Raw genomic sequence first — 20416 nt, forward strand, 5'->3', positions numbered from 1 at the left:
TTCATTATAATCCCCCAGGAGTTGCATCAGCATTACGAGTTCATATGGGCTACATCGCTGGTCTGGTACCAGGCACGAAAGCTGCGTCTACGTGCCAGGTCAATGCCCAAGGCACTCGTCCACCTCATCCCCGATGTGGCTCTGGACCAATAATTAGTATTACTAGCGACGAAGATCGCAGATTAAGCCTGGGGCTACGTCGTAAAGAGAGCAGCGAGCCGAGAGTCAATTTCAGTCTACCTCCCAGTAAGTACACTGAAATTAATCATTCCCTTATTATTATTTGGCAATGAAAAATGTGTACCTGCTTTCTACCTCTACTCGATAAAAATACACATGAGTCTGCATAATTTATGCAGGTCGCGCTTTTCTTACAGGAGCAACTACTAGCCAGTCATCCTCGCGAGAAAAGATCCGAGGATCTCCGCGGTTCCCACATCGAATAGTACCAGCGAACAGTTTGAATGCCATCGCCTCGGGATCATCAATTTCGCAGTCACATCGATGGCATTCAATGGAAGACGCGAGAAAAACGAAAGTTCTCCACACTCCTCGAGGCTCTTCATGCAGTCCTAGCTGTGATGTGTGGGCCACTCGTGAAGTTGGAGTTCTGCTAAGTGAGGTAGAAAGTGATACCAAAGGAAAGAAGTCGCCAGAATCGTTGGCTTTACCTACTACTGTGGAATGGAGCGCAACTTCTGACGATACAAGGCTTGGTAGAGACTTAAAAAGGCTGTTTAAAGAAAATAATGCATATAACGCTAGTAGTTCTGTCCAGTCAGAGGCGAGGATCAGTAGATCAGTGTCCTCTTCGTCGTCGTCACCCAGCAACACTAGAAAGTCTAGCGACACGAATGAAGCGTCGTGTTCGAGAAAAGAGTCTGGCTCTGAGCTTGCAACTGGCGTTGCGCAATTGGGTATAAGTACAAATTTCGTTGAAGAAGTGGAATGTCCTAGACCGTCGAGTCCTGTGGTCCTTGTGACGAACTCAGACACTGTGGCAGAGGCAGGAGCTGGTGAAGCTGAAAAACACGAAAGTGTAAATGAAATTGAGAAGACATGATTTCTTGATGCAATATTTTTCCTGATTTACTAGTAACTTTAGTCGAGAGTTACTCTGGATATGAAGTGTGAAAATGGTATCTCACAAGAGGGCACAGGCAGATTCTCAAAATACATGACACCTCGAATCACGATTGGATTTTCGTTTCTTTTTTCCTTGAAAGGGTTGCTCTGTGCGCGTGACAATCGCCCGCAGGCCTAAGCTCAAGCCGTTTGTGTGAAACTTAATTGCGAGACTCAAGAACTACTTGCTATTTAAATTTAATCGTGTATGTGTTCCTTTAGTAATTGTGCCAAAAAGAATATAAGACCTGTAAAAGTACACAGCTGGTAGACTTTATGGATTATGGAGGGACCAAAGTAATGAATTTTTCTCTTCGTTACCCGAATTTATTTATAATCGGCGATGAAAGTTCGTAAATGTTACTCGTTGATGCGTTTGCAACTGTGATTGCGACTAGCTCGCAATTGCACTTTCATTGTTCAATATAAACCTGTATAATTGTACGATGTAAACTGTGCAAAGTTGTCGAAAGTCAGTTGACAGTACTTTTACAGGTTCAACATCAAAGTGTTCAGTGCCCCAAAACCCTTCCTTCAGTACCTGCACTCAGTGTAATTACGAAAAAGTATCTGTTCGTAACGGAACCATGAAAATAAATGTATCGACTTCTTCTGTAAATCTTGAGGCGAAATATACTGATATTTTAATGCTGACGCGCATAAAAGTATATATATAAATATGTAGATAAGAGCGAAATAAATGCAAAGTGTTTCCTCGTTTCGTACCTCGAACGTCTCGATGTGTCAATCATTGAATTGCTAATTACTAAGCAATAATTTTTGTCGGTGCAATTAAAGGTGGTGTAATAAAGATACGTATATATTCTATGTGTGTCTGTTGTCAATGAAATTCTTCATACTAATTTACAGCTTACAAAAATCTCAGCGTTCGACGACAGGGTATCGTTTGAAAGTAAATCAGAATATTTTATTTTTACCTGTTCTTAGGTATAACGACGCATACAAATTACTGGAGTACACAAAAGTTATATCTTTTTAAAACAGAATAATTATTTACAGTATGATGCAGTTGAATTGCGGAATTTCATGAATACGAAGACTGCGATAGATACAGCTATCCATACTCAAAGAATGTGAAATATTTAATACATTCCGTAGGCTGCGAAATTCGCAAAAAAGTAAAGTTTAACAATTTAAGATCTACAAAAAATTCAAGTATAGTTAAATGTACATTAATCAGTTGTTCACAATGAAATAAATTACACTTCTCCTTGTGATTATGTTTACGTATATACAAGAGACATTGCATTCCACTTTACTTAAAATGAATTCTTGCCTATTCAACTGATTGTAGATAAAAGTTTATTTCGACATCCGAGGCAATCGATCAATTCTCCTTTCTCTCTGTTATTAGGAAACAACTAACAATTCCTAATAAGAAAGTCTTCACTATAAAAAAAAAAAAAAACGCTTCCTCAAGGCTTCAACAAAATGTTAAAATCACAGATTCTCGACCATATTTAAAAATGGAAATTTCTAAGTATGTACTATTTTTCAGTCCTCTCTGTCTCCGATAATCGTTCCTCCATTAGCTACATGGTTGCCTGAAACAATAGACAATCGATATCAGTACTCGAGGAAAAATGAAACAATCTGAATAAGTAGAACATACAAGCACTACCAGAAACTTACATTAATTTTCTCCAGTATAGTCTCTGCAGGTTTGTCCCTTCGAATATGCTGTTTTGGAGCTGGCTTCGTCGTTGCCTCTTTCTCTTTTTCCACTTCATCCTTCTTCTCTGGACTTTTCAAAGCATTCTGTGCTTCTATCCTCTTCCGGTTCAGAAATGCCATTCCATGGACTCTCAGATGTTTGTCAACTGCAGCCTTATTCTCAAACACAGCCATACAGACGTGGCACTGATTTGCCTCGATAGCTTTCCCCTCGATTTCAAAATCGTCTATGCTATCAGGTGCGTAGGACGTGTTTTGGGCCATGTAAGTGATGGGATCCTCTATCCCGTGAAAAGCTTTCAGGTGCATTTGTAAGCTGGGCGCGACCACGAAATTCTCCCCGCATTCCAAGCAGATTAAGTATCGACCTCTGATCCTGTGCTCAGAGGCGATGTGCTCCCTCAGGTCCACCATATCGGAGCATCGCTGGTCACACTTCTTGCATCTAAATTTACCCTCGCTATCTTCTGCAGTCTCTTGCGTCACACACAGTCCAATGCCTGGGAAGTTTGCATTCTTTCCTTCGTTGTATTTCTTCGGGGTCCATCGTCGTCTCCTTTTAGAACCGGACGAGACATTATCCGATTTTCGTTTTCTGGTACCCAACAAATCCTTGTAGCCACCATTAATAAACTCTGAGGATATTCTTAATAATCGTGATGTGATGATCGACAATTTACAGTCTTGCGAATGTTTCTTCTCAAAATGACTCGTAATGACTGACTGAGACGTATTTATTAACTCACCGCATAAATGACAAGAAAAGTTAAGATCTGCCTCCTTTGTGTTATTGGGACCGTTTAAAGCAATTCTTTGAACAACTTTTTGACTCGTCTTGTGATTCCGCGATGCTGTCTTTCCTCCCTTTACTGTTTGCACAGATTTCGTAGATCGATTCTCGATTACAAGTCGAGGAATTCTAGCAAGAGGGGGTGGTTTTGAGATTGGCACTTGCCGCGAACTTTCAGTCTGTTTTTGTGTTTGCACGTTACTCGAAGTACCATTTGTTTCCTTTGCCTCCACGGTTTTTAGCTTCTTCTCTGCGGAGGACGATCTGTTTTTCGAGCTATTACTTGATTTCTTATTAATTCCATTTGTGTTTGCTTTCACTTTAGACAAGCAACCTTGTTGAAACGAGTCACCACTTTTCTTCTTTTTAATTGCTTCGCTATCTGAGAGACTGCCAGAGAGATCTTTTGCTTTCTTTGTAGCCTTAATTTCCTTCTTAAGGTTCCTCGGATTTCCTACTCCATTCTCTTCTATCGTTCTCTTACTTTTTAAATTCTCAGTACTACTCTTCGATGTTTCGTTCTCTTCACATTTATCCTCCAACGATAAATTTGCCATCGACCTGACTTCCAATATTTTAGGCGTCTTATTCGATATCGAAGATCTTCGGTTAGCATTTAGTCTAGAACGCTGTAGTGTATCAGCATTTGCTGTACCGTCATCCGTGTCTTGAGCTCCGCGTTCGAACACTTCAGACGTGATGGTTCTGGTGTTTATAATTTTAGGCACAACTGTTCCATCATTACAAGGCTCTTGATACGCATTAACAAACTTATTCTGAGATGGGTTAGTCTTCAATGACTTCACCGCCATTTCCAATGGCAACAGGCACCACAGGACTTCTGGGCTCACGATTTCCTCCAGGCGCGACGAATGTTTGGTTTGCAAATGGAAAAGAATTCGTTTCGCTTCTATATTAACAAAAATACAGAATGGACATTTGAACCATATTAATCTCTGAACGACCAGGTGTTTCTCCATGTGCAACATGTACTCCTCGCAACGCACGATACATCGACCAAGTTTGCACAGCACGAGCCTTATCGGATGTTCATCCAAATCTGAGTGCTTCTCTTTATGATGTTTCTTGTACTCAGTATACGATGGTAAGACCAGATAACAGTTCTCGCAAGCTATCCTATTGTGACTGTGCATTATAGAGAAATGCCTAGCGATGGATTCCATATCCTGAAAGCCATTTATCTCGCAGATCTTGCAGCCAAGGAAGCGCCTCTTCAGCGTATGGAAACAACTGGTCCACGTGTGAATTTCTAACGACTTAAATGTAGCAAATTTACGATAACAATCTGGACAAAGATATGGCTTCTGTTTGTCGTGAAAAGTTTGATGAGCTACAAAACGTGTCGAGTTGCCTTGGTAGGTGTTACACTTATAACAAACGTGTCTGTAACAGGAACAATACATCTCATTCTTGGTAGGTGTGGAGAATCCTGGAATATAGGACTTTGGTTTCATAGCTTTATTGCACGATTTACAAACTGACTTCTCGCTTGAGTCCTGGCCTTCCGATTCCCAGTCGCTTAAAGGTGTATCTTTTTCGCTCGTTTCGTCAACCTTTTCAGTACATTTATCGATGCAATGTTTCAGTACGTGTTTCAAGATATTTACTGCCTTCAAGTTTTCTTTAACCACATTATCTGCCACGAAATCCATTACCTTTACTATTTCATCGTTGACTTGCTGCAGATGTTCGAATCGTTTCTTGAGTTCGGAATAAGAGAGGTGGAAAAATTCATTTAGCATTTCATGTTTGCACTTTGTTATCATCGCAGACGTATCGACAATAGTGTAGATTGGCTTTTGAGCGTAAAATTTAATGTCGAGATATAAGTTCTCATCTTCGCCTTTGTGGAACGATAAACTCTCAAATAAATCGTTGGGATTATTCGTACTAACGTTTGCCTTAGCATTAGAACGAGAAGTATCAACCTTTTGCGCGCCTTTTGCTGTTAAAGAAGACTGCTTTGATTGAATATCGCTACTCGAACTATTTGATAATTCTGATGGGGATGGCGAAGGTGTTAAGGGAGTGACATCACCATGAAACGAATTTACTCTTTCTTGAGTGGATATATTTTCTAAATCGGTGGAATTTAACGGTATCAGTGGTGGGATATTATTAACAGATTTTGATTCTATCCCTTTTGCTGGTGTTACGTTAGATATGGCTTTCGAACTATCGCCGACATCTAATGTACGTTTAATAATATACTTCCGCCCGTTTTGATATAATATTTTATTCAATGAAGACTGTGATTTAGTTTTGGCCGAATCAACTTGATTCTTCAAAATGGACTTACTGAAATGTTTGCTAGACGATTCACTCAACGATTGTGATTCAACCGTTTTAGCCTGTATCGATTTCATATCTTTTGCAGAGCTTAAATCAGGTACTAATTGAACTACTTTTTTGGGAGAGAGGTCTTGTTTGTTATGAAAAGTTACAGCATTCGAATCTTGCCCAACAAGAAGAATCTTTTTGTTGTTGACAATCTGTGGCGGTAGCTGATTAATAATTGTATTGATATCAATATGTTTTGTACTCTGCAATGTGAAGACCTTCTGGCCAGAATTAATTGTTAACGTATGCACGTCCTGTTTTAATTTCTCGGATTTATTTTTGCAAGTATTCATTTTAACTTCGCATGAAATATCAGACTGTGTTTTACACGACTCTGTGTTTAATAAGTCTTCGGAAATTGCTTTATTTGATTTTTTATCAGCCTTGGTTATATTGCTTTCTGTAACTGGTATACTATTTTTAGTAGACTTGCGTAATACACTGAGACTCTTGGCAGAATCTTTCACATCAACTTTTGGCATGATCATAGTATTACCATATGACATAACAATATCAGATGAAATAGAATTCGAATTTGATAAATTACACGTTTCCAATTTACTAGCTAATAAATTAGCAGATTGAAGAGCAATTGATGATTCTGGAACAGACTTTACAAAAACTGTAGCATTTTTCCTTGTCATATTATTTATTGGTGTTTCAGGTTCGAAATGTGTCGATGCAGGCCCACAATCTACAAATGCAATGTCATTTATTGTACAAGGATTGTCTTCATTTTCGATCACACTTTCGTCAGAAGTTGATGTCGTAGTATCCGTGATAGATAAACTTTTATCATTAATTTTAGTAGAATCAGTGATTTCAATATCAGAAAGCCTACTACTATTATTGAACATAGAATGAGAAGAATTTAAAGTGGAAAATTGTTCTTCTATCGGTATATCTAATGGTTTAAAATAATGTCGACCTTTGTAACTTTTAACAATATTAGCAATTAAATTATTTTTATCTTCTGTTTCCTTAGTAGCTAACTGCCACCAACTATGATCAATATTTCTTTGCTTCAACCAATCCATAATATGAATCTTCATCACAAATGTATACTCCATCAGTGCTTCACATGCTATATCAATCTCAGGGCCCCAGTCATGAGTCATATTTGTTGGTATAGGCATTAGCATTAGGTCCCCCATATGTACATAAGTTATAGAATGGGCCTTTAAATGTGCAAGAAATTGACACTGATTATAAAAAATTCTAATTGCTCCAAATTTTTGGCTTTTATGTAAACCTTTACTTCGTAAATAGACACGTTTATCACGGTCTATTTGTGAGCAATCTGAACATGTTGAACTCTCACTAGAATTATGGGTACAAATGGTCATGAAGCATTGTTGGCACCAATATCCCAATATCCAACTTTTCCGTGCACGATGGTCTTCCAAACTGCTTTGGAAATGAAAGCTAACACGAAGAAATACTTCTATATTAGCATATTCAAACTCAAAATTATCCTAACATAGTATACACTATGACTAAAGCAAAGTAATTTATGAACTTACCAGTCTTTGCACTGTGCACAGATATATAAAGTTTCACATGGTGAAGCATGTTGTTTAAGAGATGGTGGTGGTTCTGCTGGCACATAAGGATGTGCCTGTGTTACAAAGACAACATCTCTTACTGCTGTGTAATATTTGACACCCCACCTAGTTTCAATTCTCCGGTTCTTCCGTAACTTTGGCATGAGATTCTATTTATTACATATCACAGTATCCTATAGACACGGTCCATGAGCTACCAGTTGATAATTCAATATTTACAGGCAAAGGTAGAATTCTAATTGGATCTCTATTTATGTTACTGCACAACTGTTCACAGTAATATGCTCTATGGCAATAAAATGCTCTCACATCTGATAATACATCAGTAACATGTCCTCTAAAAGCAGTTACCAATACACTCTTTCATGACATGCAATGAACATAATACAACACTATAGGATCACCTAACACTATGTAAAATTTATCCACAGATGTCTCAATGATTCTCACTATTACTTATTCTTATTATATATAGCTTTTGTATCATACAATGCATCAACAAAAATCAAGACATTATTGTTAATCAGTAAACCACCATATTCAGCCATGATATGTTTTGCTGTTTGGAACTCGTCGGTAAAACAGAACATACAGAGCTGCCATCGCGGCAAATCGTTGAAATAATATCAAGAATCCAGAATTATTCTACAAGCAAAATATTCAATATTTTGCAATAATATGCATAAGAGAACCTTCAGCGCTAACATACACGTCTGCTAATTCATACTATTACTATCATTCATGAATTTTATGAGTTGAGTATAGCTATAAACTCTCAAACCATGTTGGAAGAATTCTGTTCAAACCCAAACTTTTTCTTCTGTATAAGATCCTGTAATCAGAAAAATTGTAAAAGTTAAAGTAGTATGACATAGGTATTAGCTGGTTAAATGTTATAAATGTTAAACTTAACATATTCTATTAAAAGTTTACTTCATTTAGAATCTATATAACTCATTACATAGTATACCTAATACCTTGGTTGGCCTCACACATGGTACATGTAAATCTACTTTCAATCAATTACCTCTGCAGTATCTGATACTTATTTATACTGGTTACTATATGTATATTAAATAAAATAGATTTTGTATCTGAAGCACAATATCAGAAACATATCTTATAAACTGTATACAAAAATAATGAATATAGCACTTAATAGCCCTATATGGACATAACAAGATTATACGATACTGTTGACACTTTGACTTCAGTGTATGTCATTTATATACATTTTGATAATTTGATGATATTTTTTGTTACAGATTTAAACTCTGATTAATCTACATGTAGGAATTCTATAAGGAAAGAATTAGTTTAAAAGAGAGTATCAAGACTTCTCATAGATAATGAATCATACATTAAAATTAATACTCAAGCACCATTACCTATATAAGTATTACTTATAATGATATATGTATGAATCAATAATAATTCCTTCAATAGCAAGTATCAATTTATCTGTAACTTCTATCTCCAAAATAAGAGGACTTGCTTTGCTAAGTGTTTTAGACACTATTAATGAATGAAACTGTTTATCTTTATTCAGAATGATTAAATACTAGGTAACATACTTTAGACTTACAACTTCCTGTTCATATACATAGAATGTACATACTCATTAGCAATTCATTGCTAGCTATTGCTCTTTACAGCTTAATAAAATTGGTACATTAAAATGTCTTCCAATATGTTAATAAATCAATAAATCCTTAAAAGTATATAGCTTTTGAAGTAAACTATGCATTTGCTATTGCTAACCTCCAGATGATTTTTCACAGAGAGCGCTAGTTATAACTTGAAGTAAATTATTAAAAACAGTGGAAAATTAAATGTAAAGTAAAGTAATCATAACATTGGAATATGTTACATTATGCTATATCAGTTCAGTGGCACTCTATAAATATAAAAACATTTATTGCTCAGATTAATCAATTGTGATTATTCCTATATAAATTCATGATTTTATGGTTCATTGTATTAAATGACATACACTGAAAAATCTTCATAAAATAGTTAATAGTACTTTTTGTAAAGTACTTCTAGAGAAATTAAGGTACTCTGTCTTGGGACATTTAAGGTGGCCAGCCTGCATAGTACCAACTTACGAAGACATACATTTTGTTACAAGTGGAAGAAATTGATTGCTTCACATATACATCGTACACTAGGCAGAAGCTGTGATAAAGGAAGGTAGGTTGCGCAATTCGGAAAGATGTCGTTTCACGAATTCAATCCATTTTCTGGACGTTTAAGACGATCCACGCAGAGTCAATCTCTTTCTCCAGTAGTAAGTAAATATTTGTGAAGATTAAGACAAATATACTGTAAAATTGGAACTTCTATATGCTGTCGAATATTTTAATAGAATTGTCTATACACAGCTGAACACATTGTTCTATATTTTTCATAATCGATCCTATTTTGTTTTCAATGAGTAATGTACAGTTTGTACGATATCTTTTCAATAAGTAAAACTTAGAAGCACTACATTCAATTGTTTCATGTATATTGATATTCCTTTTTGGCATTGTCTGCATTACCTAGCCACAACAGCCAAATTATGAGGCACAAAACTGCATGCTTTATGTAACATCCAAAACCCAAATAAAAAATTATTGTTTCTCTATTGAATGTTTCTTCTAAAGTTGAAGCTATGTCATATAGCACGGCTCAAACTTCAGCGATTTATATTGTATTATTTATGGAATTAGTATTTGTTGTACTGTATTAAAAATAAATTTAATAGATTAATATCTATGTTACAGTTACCTCGTCCATTGCAAAGTGCAGAAGTACCAGTCATGATTTATGATACAATCAAAACTAAACCAGTAGGTGCGAAATCTACTCAAGGAAACTATTCTACATTAAGTCCAAAAATGGCAGAACTATACAAAAAATACCAGGTAAATATCATGTCATATTCCTTACTAATAATATATTAGTAACTGCAGAAAATATATTGAATTAATTTCTTTACAGGCTGATTTGTCAAAACCCTCATATTTATTGGCTGGCAAAAGGGATAAAATCATGTATGCAATAACCATAGCACTTACTGTAGCAACTACTCTTGCGAATTCATACTATCTTTTTTCACGTACTAAGTAAAAGCATAAAGCAAATCGTTGTATAAATCTAGAATATGCATACATAATTTATAGTAATTCAAATAAATGATTTGAAGTTACTGGCATAAATAAATTTATGAAACCTCATACTAATTTTGTTTATTGCTTCCTTACTTATATTGTCATAAACAGACATATCACCCTATGGTCATTTGTGTATCATATTCAAGTGCTCTATTAATTTAGTTTGAGGCTAACTTTAGAGACCTTTATGAATGACAGTCAGTTTAAGAAGTATTCACTGAAATATGAATGAAAGAGGTACTATAGTTACTACTACAATTACTATTATATATGTTTCATTTTCACTTTGAAAAAATGTGTAAAAATTAAGATATTCTTAAATTATCTATTGCTTTCTGTTGCTAAATTATTACTTACTTTTCTAGTTTTTGCAGAAAACTTCCATTCCTTTTCAATTTCCACAATAATTCTTTTCACTATAAGAACTCTATAACATAAACTTACTCATTTGATTAATCTATAATATAAAAAATGCAAACAATTCCTGAAAATAGAGCATTAAACATACAAATACATATATTGCATAATATTACTACTACTACTGCTGCTACAAAACTAAAACGAACATAGTGACAAAGTAGTAACAAATACGATTCTCCATCCAAGGATGGTGAACCATTAGTAGTTTCCCATTCTTGCAGGGACTCTTCAGCTTCTTTATTCGGGCAGTCCACCCAGCTGAAACTTAAGTCTAGCCTCAAGACTCCCCAATATCTCAAGAACAAACAAGTTCTCCAGTTTGGGAAGAGCAGGAGAACACGATCAGCAATTCTGTGAGAGTTTAGGACTCCCACGAAATTTCTGAACATGTGAACATGCAGAATCTCGAGCACAACGTTCGAACTTATCCTTCCGACCGCGGCTCAGCGACCCTAGTGCAATGTCGCTGAATTTGAAAAGGCAAAAGCAAAACTGAGGCGATGGCATGCTCCTATCGCGCCAGCTCCACTCTCAGCTCTTCAAATGAGGAGACTCCAGAGACAAGTCATCACGCGAGAGCGCGCCTACCCGATCAAAGAGACTGTGATGACCTGACCTGGCCCTACCTACTTACATTTAATATTCACACCAGAAAGTAAACTACCTGCCTATCTAATTGATTCCACAGCCCTGTATTTAAAAAATGGCAAAAATACAATCACACCAATCGCCCCCGCCCCCCACCCCCGACTCTTTCACTCCACAATTCTCACACATGACACCCGGGTGCAGGGCCTACACTAGGGAGGACGTCCCGGGACGCCTCCGTCACCCGAGCTTGGCACACAACAAGCACACTCTAAAGTACGTACCATTTTCCTGAAATCGGTTGGCGTAGTCTAATGTACATTGCGCATATGAATAAACAAACTATACTGAGTCAATAATATGACTTGAAATGATAGGTAATATAATAGCTGTAATTGATTTGTAATATAAGGATTTTGCAAATGTTATTTAAATGTTATGCACATATTCTGTAGGATGTTTACTATATTACCATATCTAGCAAAGGAATATGTACACCGACGCAATTCCACGGCCTAATCACACACACACAAAGTGGAGAATACGTCGTGCACGATACACTAACATAATGCCAACCGCTAAATAATATCATTAATATATTATAACTAGGTCATCGTGCCCCATTGCCTCCACCCACCCAAGTAGCACCTGGGCACGTGAATGAGTCGAAAGCAATGGGTACGGGATTGGTACCTGAAAATCCTGATCTAAAAGAAATGATTAGCTTAAAAAATCTAACGATCTAATACCTTTCATCATCAATTCAAATTGCTGAAGTTTACTAAAATTCTGTAGCAAAACATGACTCTATTTAAATTACTGTTTATTAAATAAAAATGATTCTACTTGAAATTTCCTTCATTAAAGAGTAGCTCTACTGCAAATTCAATTAAAAAAAGACTCTACTTTTTCTTTCATTAAGAAATTTTACCTAAATAATTTAACAGTCATACATTAATCTCAAGCGATTCCGTCATCAAAGTAATGTTTCTAAAAAAAAAAGAAAAGAAAGAAATCGTTCTCCATGCTTTTTACTTGACAACGAAATCTACTCGTTGCGAAATATCTTCTTGTACATTAAAATAAAAGAAATATATATTATCTTTTTAACTGGTCGAAGTTTTATGAAACAATAAAAATGTTACCATGCTTTCGAGAAGTTTATATACCTTTATGTTACTTTACTGATATTGATATTAATGTTTCTTTAACAATGTATACTCATGCATCCACACTAATGTATTTTCAAACAAATAGAATATTTAATTTACTGAAAAATGCGAAGTACAAGAAGATCCTAGCCTGACTAATAAATACATAAAACAATGTTACTACTCACGAGTGTAGAAATATACCCGCGGTCACTATGCTCGCAAAAGAAAAATAAATACAACCAGTCACCCGTGCCGCTTCGGACCTTTGCGTCCTACGACATGGTTGAGTGACTGGAGGAACCATAAACATGCGTTACCTTACACCCACAGAACGAAGACAACTCGACGAATTGCCCAGAGGGTGTCTGCTGGGCCTGAAACAAAAATAAATAACAACTGTTAGAAAATCAGATTTTAAATTTTTAATTCGAGATTCTACGTTTCAAATTTGATCCAATCTTTCTACAAAATAAAATAACACTTACATTATTCTTCACGTTTTGACGCCCGAACTCGCCAACACAGGAACTCGATCCCAGACAGCTAGTTGTAGAATAAAATACCTGTAACAGTACAATAAATGTCATATATTTATGAAACAAACAAAAATCCGACTAATTCCACAATAATACCAAGGAAAATGGTAGTAAATGTACCTTTACAATCAAATCTACCCTTGCGTGACATTCCATTCGAAGTGAACTGCGCGCGCAGCTTTGAGAAACGAAACAGTAACAGCAGACGCGAGAAATTCTCAGGTGAAACTACGGTGGCACCCCATATACAAAACATCAGAGCATGCGCGAGAAATTTTCAAAAAACTATGGTCATCATCGACGGCATCTATACAAATTAAATTGTCATGATTCACTTTATTTGCTCTTTGTAGCGTTACTATACATAAAATTACGCGCCTGTTAACGAAAATGAAGCATGCAAAACTATATTTAACAATAAAAATTATGAAAATTACCATACGATGTACTCCAAGAATGCTGTCCTTATTTCAGTCTTCTCCATTGCACAATACACAGAGATTTTACACAAAAACATAAAAATCGAAACACTGAGACTACAGTAGATAAAAATTGAGTTAAATAACAAAAAATTAAACACTTTTTCTATGGAGAAACAAATGAAAACTGGGAGACGATCCTGACGCTTTGACGGGCGCGAAGAATCTGAAGCGCAATCTGCTGGCGCAGTAGCAGTCACGTGACTACCTGCTGCCTTCTCATTGGTCGTACTGACTCCCATTGGTTCTCATTGGTCCCCACCAAAAGAATCAAAATTTCATACAATTTAAATTTATATTAGAAGATTTGCAATTATCTTTTCTATATTTTATGATTCTAGAACTTCAATACAGGCTTTGTATTCTCATATTGCAGATAGAACATAAAAATGAGCGCGAATGTTCTTGAGAAAGGAGAAAAGAATTAAGCATTAATTTTATTTATTCGATTATAACAAGAAAATTCGAGTATATTTAATTCATTCAGAATAAAAAAATCAAATATTAGTATTCTTCTTCATCAGTATTAGCAGCATCTTCTTGTACCTCACGATAGTCTAATTCTAACGCTGCTAAATCTTCCCTCGCTTCGGCAAATTCACCTTCCTCCATACCTTCTCCAACAAACCTGTAACAAAGTCAATTTTGATTATTCACCATAATATAATAATACAATATAAATAGATACAAGATAACATAATTTACCAATGAACAAACGCCCTTTTAGCATACATCAGATCGAATTTATGATCGATTCTGGCCCAAGCTTCAACTATCGCTGTAGTATTGCAGAGACAGCAAACAGCTCTTTCCACTTTAGCAAGATCTCCGCCAGGTACCACGGTGGGAGGCTGATAATTTATTCCTACCTACATAAATTCAAACATCATTAAAACCGAGAATTAAACTTCTCATAAACGATCTATTTCACAAACCTTAAATCCTGTAGGACACCACTCAACAAACTGAACGTGTTTCTGCCTTTTAATCATCGCAATTGCTGCGTTGACGTCTTTGGGAACTACATCCCCTCGATAAAGCATGCATACAGCCATATATTTACCCATTCGTGGATCGCAATTCACCATTTGATGATTCGGTTCGAAACAAGAGCTCGTGATCTCTGCTACTGTGATCCTCTCGTGACCAGCTTTCTCGGCTGACATAACGGGAGCATAAGTTGCCTGCCAAAATCCATAACTTTTAACAAGCATATTTATTTATCATGAATCTTAATGAATCGGCTCATGCTTACAAGAGGAAAATGGATACGCGGATAAGGCACCAAATTCGTTTGGAATTCGGTAAGGTCAACGTTAAGAGCTCCATCGAATCTCAAGCTTGCAGTGATCGAGGAAACGATTTGCCCGATTAGGCGATTTAGATTGGTATACGTTGGCCTATCGATGCTCAAGTTTCGTCTGCATAATTCATAAATCGCCTATAGAACAGTAAATCATTAATAAAACGATGTGGGTGGTACTACTATGTCTTCGTTATTGAACTATGTATAAGTGAACTTGAGATATCACAACATTAGTGGAAGTACGAACTTGATTGTCAACTATAAAGGCCACCTCGCAGTGTTCTAGCGTTGGATGTGTGTAGAGTATCGCGTTATATGGCTCTACAACGGCGGTCGATACCTGCAGAAATGATACAAATCTTATCATAATTCTACTGCAGTTTTACACGCTTTTACGTTCGTGATTCACCTGAGGAGCTGGATAGATGCTGAAAGTTAATTTACTTCTCTTAGGGTAATCGACAGACAGTCTTTCCATCAGTAAGCTTGAAAATCCTGACCCTGTGCCGCCACCAAATGAATGGAAAATTAAGAAGCCTTGCAAACCCCTGCATCGTTCGGTCAGTCTACGAATGCGATCTAGAGTGAGATCTATGATTTCTTTCCCTGGAAATATAAGATGCGTTAATTTCGATGATAAAGACGAGAATCAAAAAATCAGGCAATCTGCAAACGAGTACCTATTGTATAGTGACCTCGCGCGTAATTATTCGCAGCGTCTTCTTTGCCAGTTATCAACTGTTCTGGATGGAACAACTGTCTGTATGTGCCTGTACGAACTTCATCTAAAATTTGTTTAATAGTTTGTTAATGAATTAGGAATTATAGTCAGCTGGAGCTTCGAATAAATTAGTACAACTTGCCCACTACTGTTGGTTCAAGATCGACGAAGACAGCTCTTGGTACATGCTTCCCTGAATCTGTTTCAGAGAAGAAGGTGTTAAACGAGTCATCACCGTAACCAATAGTGGTATCGCTGGGCATTTGCCCATCTGGCTGAATTCCATGCTCCAAACAGTACAGCTCCCAACAGGCATTGCCCATTTGAACGCCTGCTTGGCCGATGTGAATAGATATACATTCCCGCTGTAACAGTTTGTGAAGAAACTTTGTAATTAAAGTATATTGTACTCAGAGATACAAATAAATTAATAAAAAGAATTAAGATTATTGGCTATTCTACATGCCAAAATAGAGTTATAAATTGCTGCAATAATATCTGAAAGTAAAAGGTGTCTGACTCAAGATCGGACTTATTCTACTGACGGCGCGCAGTAGTCAGATCAGACACGGCGAGGACAGTAGAATAAGCCCAGTCTCGAGTCAGACACCTTTCGCGCGTTTTCTTAAAGGAAACTTGAATGCAATTTCATCCACCTTCATTTTCTTTTTATTTTAACATCTACAATCTTCCATTAACAGTTCTGAAACCTGTCGTAATGATAATCAAACACTGTAATAATAATGAATCACCGAAGCACTGACGATTTAGCATACCTTTTTCGCCATTTTCATATTAATTAAATCTTTGATATTTTACTGATAATTCGGAAAACACGCATGCAACAGGATAAAAAAGTATTTCATTTAATAACACACTCCATATTGATATCAAGGAAAGTACTAAAAATTATCTAGTTAGTTTGTGTAATCTGACGAGTGGAGTAAAGCACTCAACAAGGGATGATCACGAACTGACAAGTCGAAATTGAATCGACAGCAGGCGACCTTATATTTGTCAGTAAGTTCTAAGCTTTATCACCTTGACCTACAGTAATATCTTTCCAATTAATTATTCAATTGTAGTCTAAAGAAAAACCCCTCATCATTGCGATTCGAACTTCGTTGAGACAGTATACATTCTCAGTCGTACATAGATACAGGTATCATAGACTCCTGATGCATCACATTCTTTATATGTACGATGCCGAAGATCGATTTTTACAGGTTGACATACAGTAACCATAGCAGCTTGATCGAACATCATAGGTATGCATGACCCGATACTGCGATTATTAAAGGAATGATAGTTCTGCTCAAAAAGAGAAGAAATAATTTTGATTTGTTGTGTGCATAAATTCACAGTCATATATTTAGGTGTACGATAACGATAGGATCAGCTGGATAAATTATATTTTACAATTAGGAAAATTCTATTTTATTTAAAGGATTAAATGAGAGGAAAATCTACACTGCAGAAGACAGATCCAAAACTACTGTTGAGCTTGAAGTAAAATTGAAGCCTTACGGCGTCGTGTTTTGCGTTTCTAAAGTTTAAAATCGATCCACGTTTCGATGAATTATTTAGTCAAGCTTTAACATGTATTCTGTAAAAGCTGTCACTGGCTAAAGCTCGGTATTCGTCTTACACATAATTTACTATCGACAGTTCTTTGATCGGTCGATCTAGTAGGTATGCTAATTATGTTAGATACGATACTATAAGTGACCATTACGATTATTGTAGTTTGCAAACTATTTCTGAACATAATAGAAACTCCAGAGATACTATCTCTTTTGTAACACTATCTGAGACATTTAATGAAACCAATCTAACTTGTTAAAAAAATATAATTTGTCAGTGCGGGATTGTATGGTAAAACATAAGTGTCGTATTTGAAACACAATGTTTTAAATTATTTCTTTTTTAAATTGCAGTTTATTGTTGTTTTTCCAACAATTTTAATATTAAAAAGGAAATTACTTACCATCGTCGTCGATAATTAATCCTTAAGTAGTTAGGGTCCGTGTCGGGGCGTACCACGTTTCGACTACTGGCTACTTTAGCGAGTAGTCAGATCACTGTGATGCGCTATATTAATGCTCCCTGGTATAATACCTGTTCTAGCCTTCACAGGTGACAATCTCGATGCTATAGTATTTGTGAGAATTGTCACACGTACACAGTCTCCTCTTTGCGACACCTTCGTTTCCCTTTCCAGAATTCCGACAAGTATTCTTGATTGTCAAATGCTAAGCAACAGAGTATAAAAATTCATTCTAATTTTTATATATAATAGCAAAATTTAAATATTAATATTTTAAACAGCGGTATAATATCGATCCTCTGTTATGAATATTTTATTTGTGGGTGGATTAGCACAATGAGTATCGCGAAGAAGACATTATTATAAAGTAAATATTTATTACAATAATATGATGTACAAAATATATAGGGCAGTATAAAAAATATGTATACACTTATTATTATTCCTTTTTATGTCCTTTTGGACTTGAAAGAGTAATTAATTTTACTCTTCGCGGAGTTTTGTTGGAGATTATCAGAGGTGCCTCTGAATTTTTAAATACAGTTTTTACATCCGACTTTGCAACTTCATTAGTACTTTCTTCATTATAGACTAACTTAATGTCTTCAGTCTCTTCAATTTCTACTTCATTATCTGGTTTTCCTTTTTGTTCATTTGTGTTAGGTAATTTATTTCCATTTTTCACATTTCCTACGTTGCTATTTTCTTCATTTACTATGAGGTCAATATCCATTGCACTGTTATCAATATCAATAGTTGGTGCATGAGCTTCAGTTGAATTTTTTGTGGCATTAGTGGACATTGGAGATTGTTTACAGCTACTATTTGTGGTACTTTCGCTTTTGTACTCTTCACCTAGTTCACCCTTTTGAAACTGAATTATAGAACAGTAACCATCTGTTGAGGATGCCATTAAAATGCTACCATCACTTGACCTGTAAAATATAAGGATCTTATAACACTTCTACTTATGAAATTGATGAGTGAATACCTACCATGCAAGATCAGTTAATCTAGTATAGTGAATATTTGATACAACAGCAACTGGAGAGGTTTGCTGAGTATCATATAATAATACTGAATGTTGAGTAGCAACAGCAAACACTATTCTGTAAGGCAATGCAATCACAGGTGTTGGACCATCCTTTCTTAATTCAAAGTAAATAGGACAACATTTAACAGCTATAGTACATTCATTCAAAGAAGGTAGAAGCATCAGAGGTCTAAAAACAAAAAAACAAATGAAGTTTATTTTATGAAACAATGAACAAAACAAATGAAACTTACTCTTTAAGATTGTGTCGTGAAAAAACTACTGTTGCATTAGATATTCTCTCTGTAGTATCTAATGGCTCAATTATGCCTGAAGGTACAATAATTAATGCTCCATCTAAGGAGAATGTTAATCTTCTGAAGAATGATTTAAATGTGTCATCATAAAATAATCGTACTGTTTTATCTTTCAGTGAATGCTTCAACGGTGTAGGAATCTTAGCTTTGTAAACACGTTGCACTATTTTCTTGGTATTAATGTCAATTAAACGGCACATCCTAAAATCATATTGCAAGTTGAGCATTACACAAATATTCAGAAATATTTTCTATGTACCTGTCTGTGCTTATTGTGCATATGTATTGATTGCAAGGATCCCATGAAACTCCTTGCACAAAACCCTTGTGATCAGACAATATAGCTGTAGAACGTCCTTTGTGAATGTCCCATATAATTGCTGTATTATCCACAGAACCAGAGACTAACATATTAGAATCTGTGGACCAGCTGATATCATAAACATCTTCAAGATGACCTCTCAGTACTTTCCAGGAGACCCATTGTTCTTTGTCCTCAACTTCTTTGCCCTCAGAGATGAAGAATTCACAGTCCTCCTTTTGTTTCCATAAAATAATGCTTGACTCTGATAAAAGTGTACATTGATTTTAATTAATTCTTAAGCAATTTTATAAGGGTTGGTTACTAACCATCATCTCCTGAAGCCAAAATATCTTTCGAAGGTGAGAATCGTACAACGTTTACTGCTTTCTGATGTCGTTCTAAATCTGCTACACACTTTACTGTAGCTGCACCACTTTTGTTCGTTGTTAAATACCATATCTGGTAAAAGGAATGAATTGTCAACTTTATTTCTCATAAAATATCTAATATATTTAAATTATATTACCAAGACGTGCGAGTCAGCACCGCCGGTTGCAACTCGCCAAAACATTTCGCCTTTTGATGTTTCATAACTTCCAGCTTGTATATCGATACTTAAAACTGGATCTCGATTATGCCATGAAATTTCAGGAGTCGTGCACCACATAATTTCAATTTGTAAACTTAACACAAGAGCGTTAATAAACGTGAAAATTCACTGTCTAACCTGTTCCAAGCTGACAGTATTCCCGCCTGAATGTGTCGTCCATTTTTACTATTTACCTCCAATCGCGATCAGCTGATTTCTACTCCGCTT

The 20416-nt window shown here is 35.9% G+C and overlaps 5 protein-coding genes across 9 annotated transcripts in view; 2 read left to right on the forward strand and 3 right to left on the reverse strand.

Moving 5' to 3' along the window:
- Positions 1-1719, forward strand: part of Gaba-b-r3 (gamma-aminobutyric acid type B receptor subunit 3) — a 35899-nt gene extending 34180 nt beyond the window's left edge. Inside the window, exons 18-19 of one of the 3 annotated variants that reach the window (XM_076383182.1) lie at positions 19-246; positions 360-1719. In XM_076383182.1, coding sequence (XP_076239297.1) covers positions 19-246; positions 360-1063 — 932 coding nt within the window. In that variant the 3' untranslated portion in view covers positions 1064-1719. Of the gene's footprint in view, positions 1-18; positions 247-359 lie in introns of those variants that run through there. The other 2 variants (XM_076383183.1, XM_076383184.1) reach the window with 2 other exon arrangements.
- Positions 1720-2550: 831 nt separating this feature from the next.
- On the reverse strand, positions 2551-8032 carry LOC143182277 (uncharacterized). Its single transcript, XM_076383185.1, has 3 exons — positions 7495-8032; positions 2779-7396; positions 2551-2690 (listed from the first exon to the last, which is right to left on the reverse strand). Exons 1-3 carry the CDS (start codon positions 7677-7679, stop codon positions 2679-2681), a joined length of 4815 nt encoding a protein of 1604 aa, XP_076239300.1. The 5' UTR covers positions 7680-8032; the 3' UTR covers positions 2551-2678.
- A 1666-nt stretch (positions 8033-9698) lies between these two features.
- LOC143182315 (cytochrome c oxidase subunit 7A2-like, mitochondrial) lies at positions 9699-10757 on the forward strand. Its single transcript, XM_076383259.1, has 3 exons — positions 9699-9826; positions 10305-10445; positions 10522-10757. Exons 1-3 carry the CDS (start codon positions 9752-9754, stop codon positions 10648-10650), a joined length of 345 nt encoding a protein of 114 aa, XP_076239374.1. The 5' UTR covers positions 9699-9751; the 3' UTR covers positions 10651-10757.
- Positions 10758-14295: 3538 nt separating this feature from the next.
- Positions 14296-16236, reverse strand: LOC143182123 (tubulin alpha-2/alpha-4 chain). 2 transcript variants are annotated; one of them, XM_076382906.1, is made up of 9 exons: positions 16041-16161; positions 15858-15962; positions 15678-15783; positions 15587-15605; positions 15425-15517; positions 15127-15312; positions 14807-15055; positions 14577-14740; positions 14296-14499 (listed from the first exon to the last, which is right to left on the reverse strand). In XM_076382906.1, exons 1-9 carry the CDS (start codon positions 16159-16161, stop codon positions 14376-14378), a joined length of 1167 nt encoding a protein of 388 aa, XP_076239021.1. In that variant the 3' UTR covers positions 14296-14375. The 2 variants fall into 2 exon arrangements, with proteins under 2 accessions (XP_076239021.1, XP_076239022.1); XM_076382907.1 differs by having other exon boundaries at positions 15587-15783; positions 16041-16236.
- A 2095-nt stretch (positions 16237-18331) lies between these two features.
- On the reverse strand, positions 18332-20412 carry Caf1-105 (chromatin assembly factor 1, p105 subunit). 2 transcript variants are annotated; one of them, XM_076383152.1, is made up of 6 exons: positions 20126-20412; positions 19926-20058; positions 19555-19861; positions 19233-19496; positions 18941-19168; positions 18332-18880 (listed from the first exon to the last, which is right to left on the reverse strand). In XM_076383152.1, exons 1-6 carry the CDS (start codon positions 20264-20266, stop codon positions 18385-18387), a joined length of 1569 nt encoding a protein of 522 aa, XP_076239267.1. In that variant the 5' UTR covers positions 20267-20412; the 3' UTR covers positions 18332-18384. The 2 variants fall into 2 exon arrangements, with proteins under 2 accessions (XP_076239267.1, XP_076239268.1); XM_076383153.1 differs by having other exon boundaries at positions 19555-19832; positions 19926-20242.
- Between the last annotated feature and the right edge of the window lie 4 nt (positions 20413-20416).

The sequence above is a fragment of the Calliopsis andreniformis genome, chromosome 8 (genome assembly GCF_051401765.1).
Source record: "Calliopsis andreniformis isolate RMS-2024a chromosome 8, iyCalAndr_principal, whole genome shotgun sequence".
Taxonomy (NCBI): Eukaryota; Metazoa; Arthropoda; class Insecta; order Hymenoptera; family Andrenidae; genus Calliopsis; species Calliopsis andreniformis.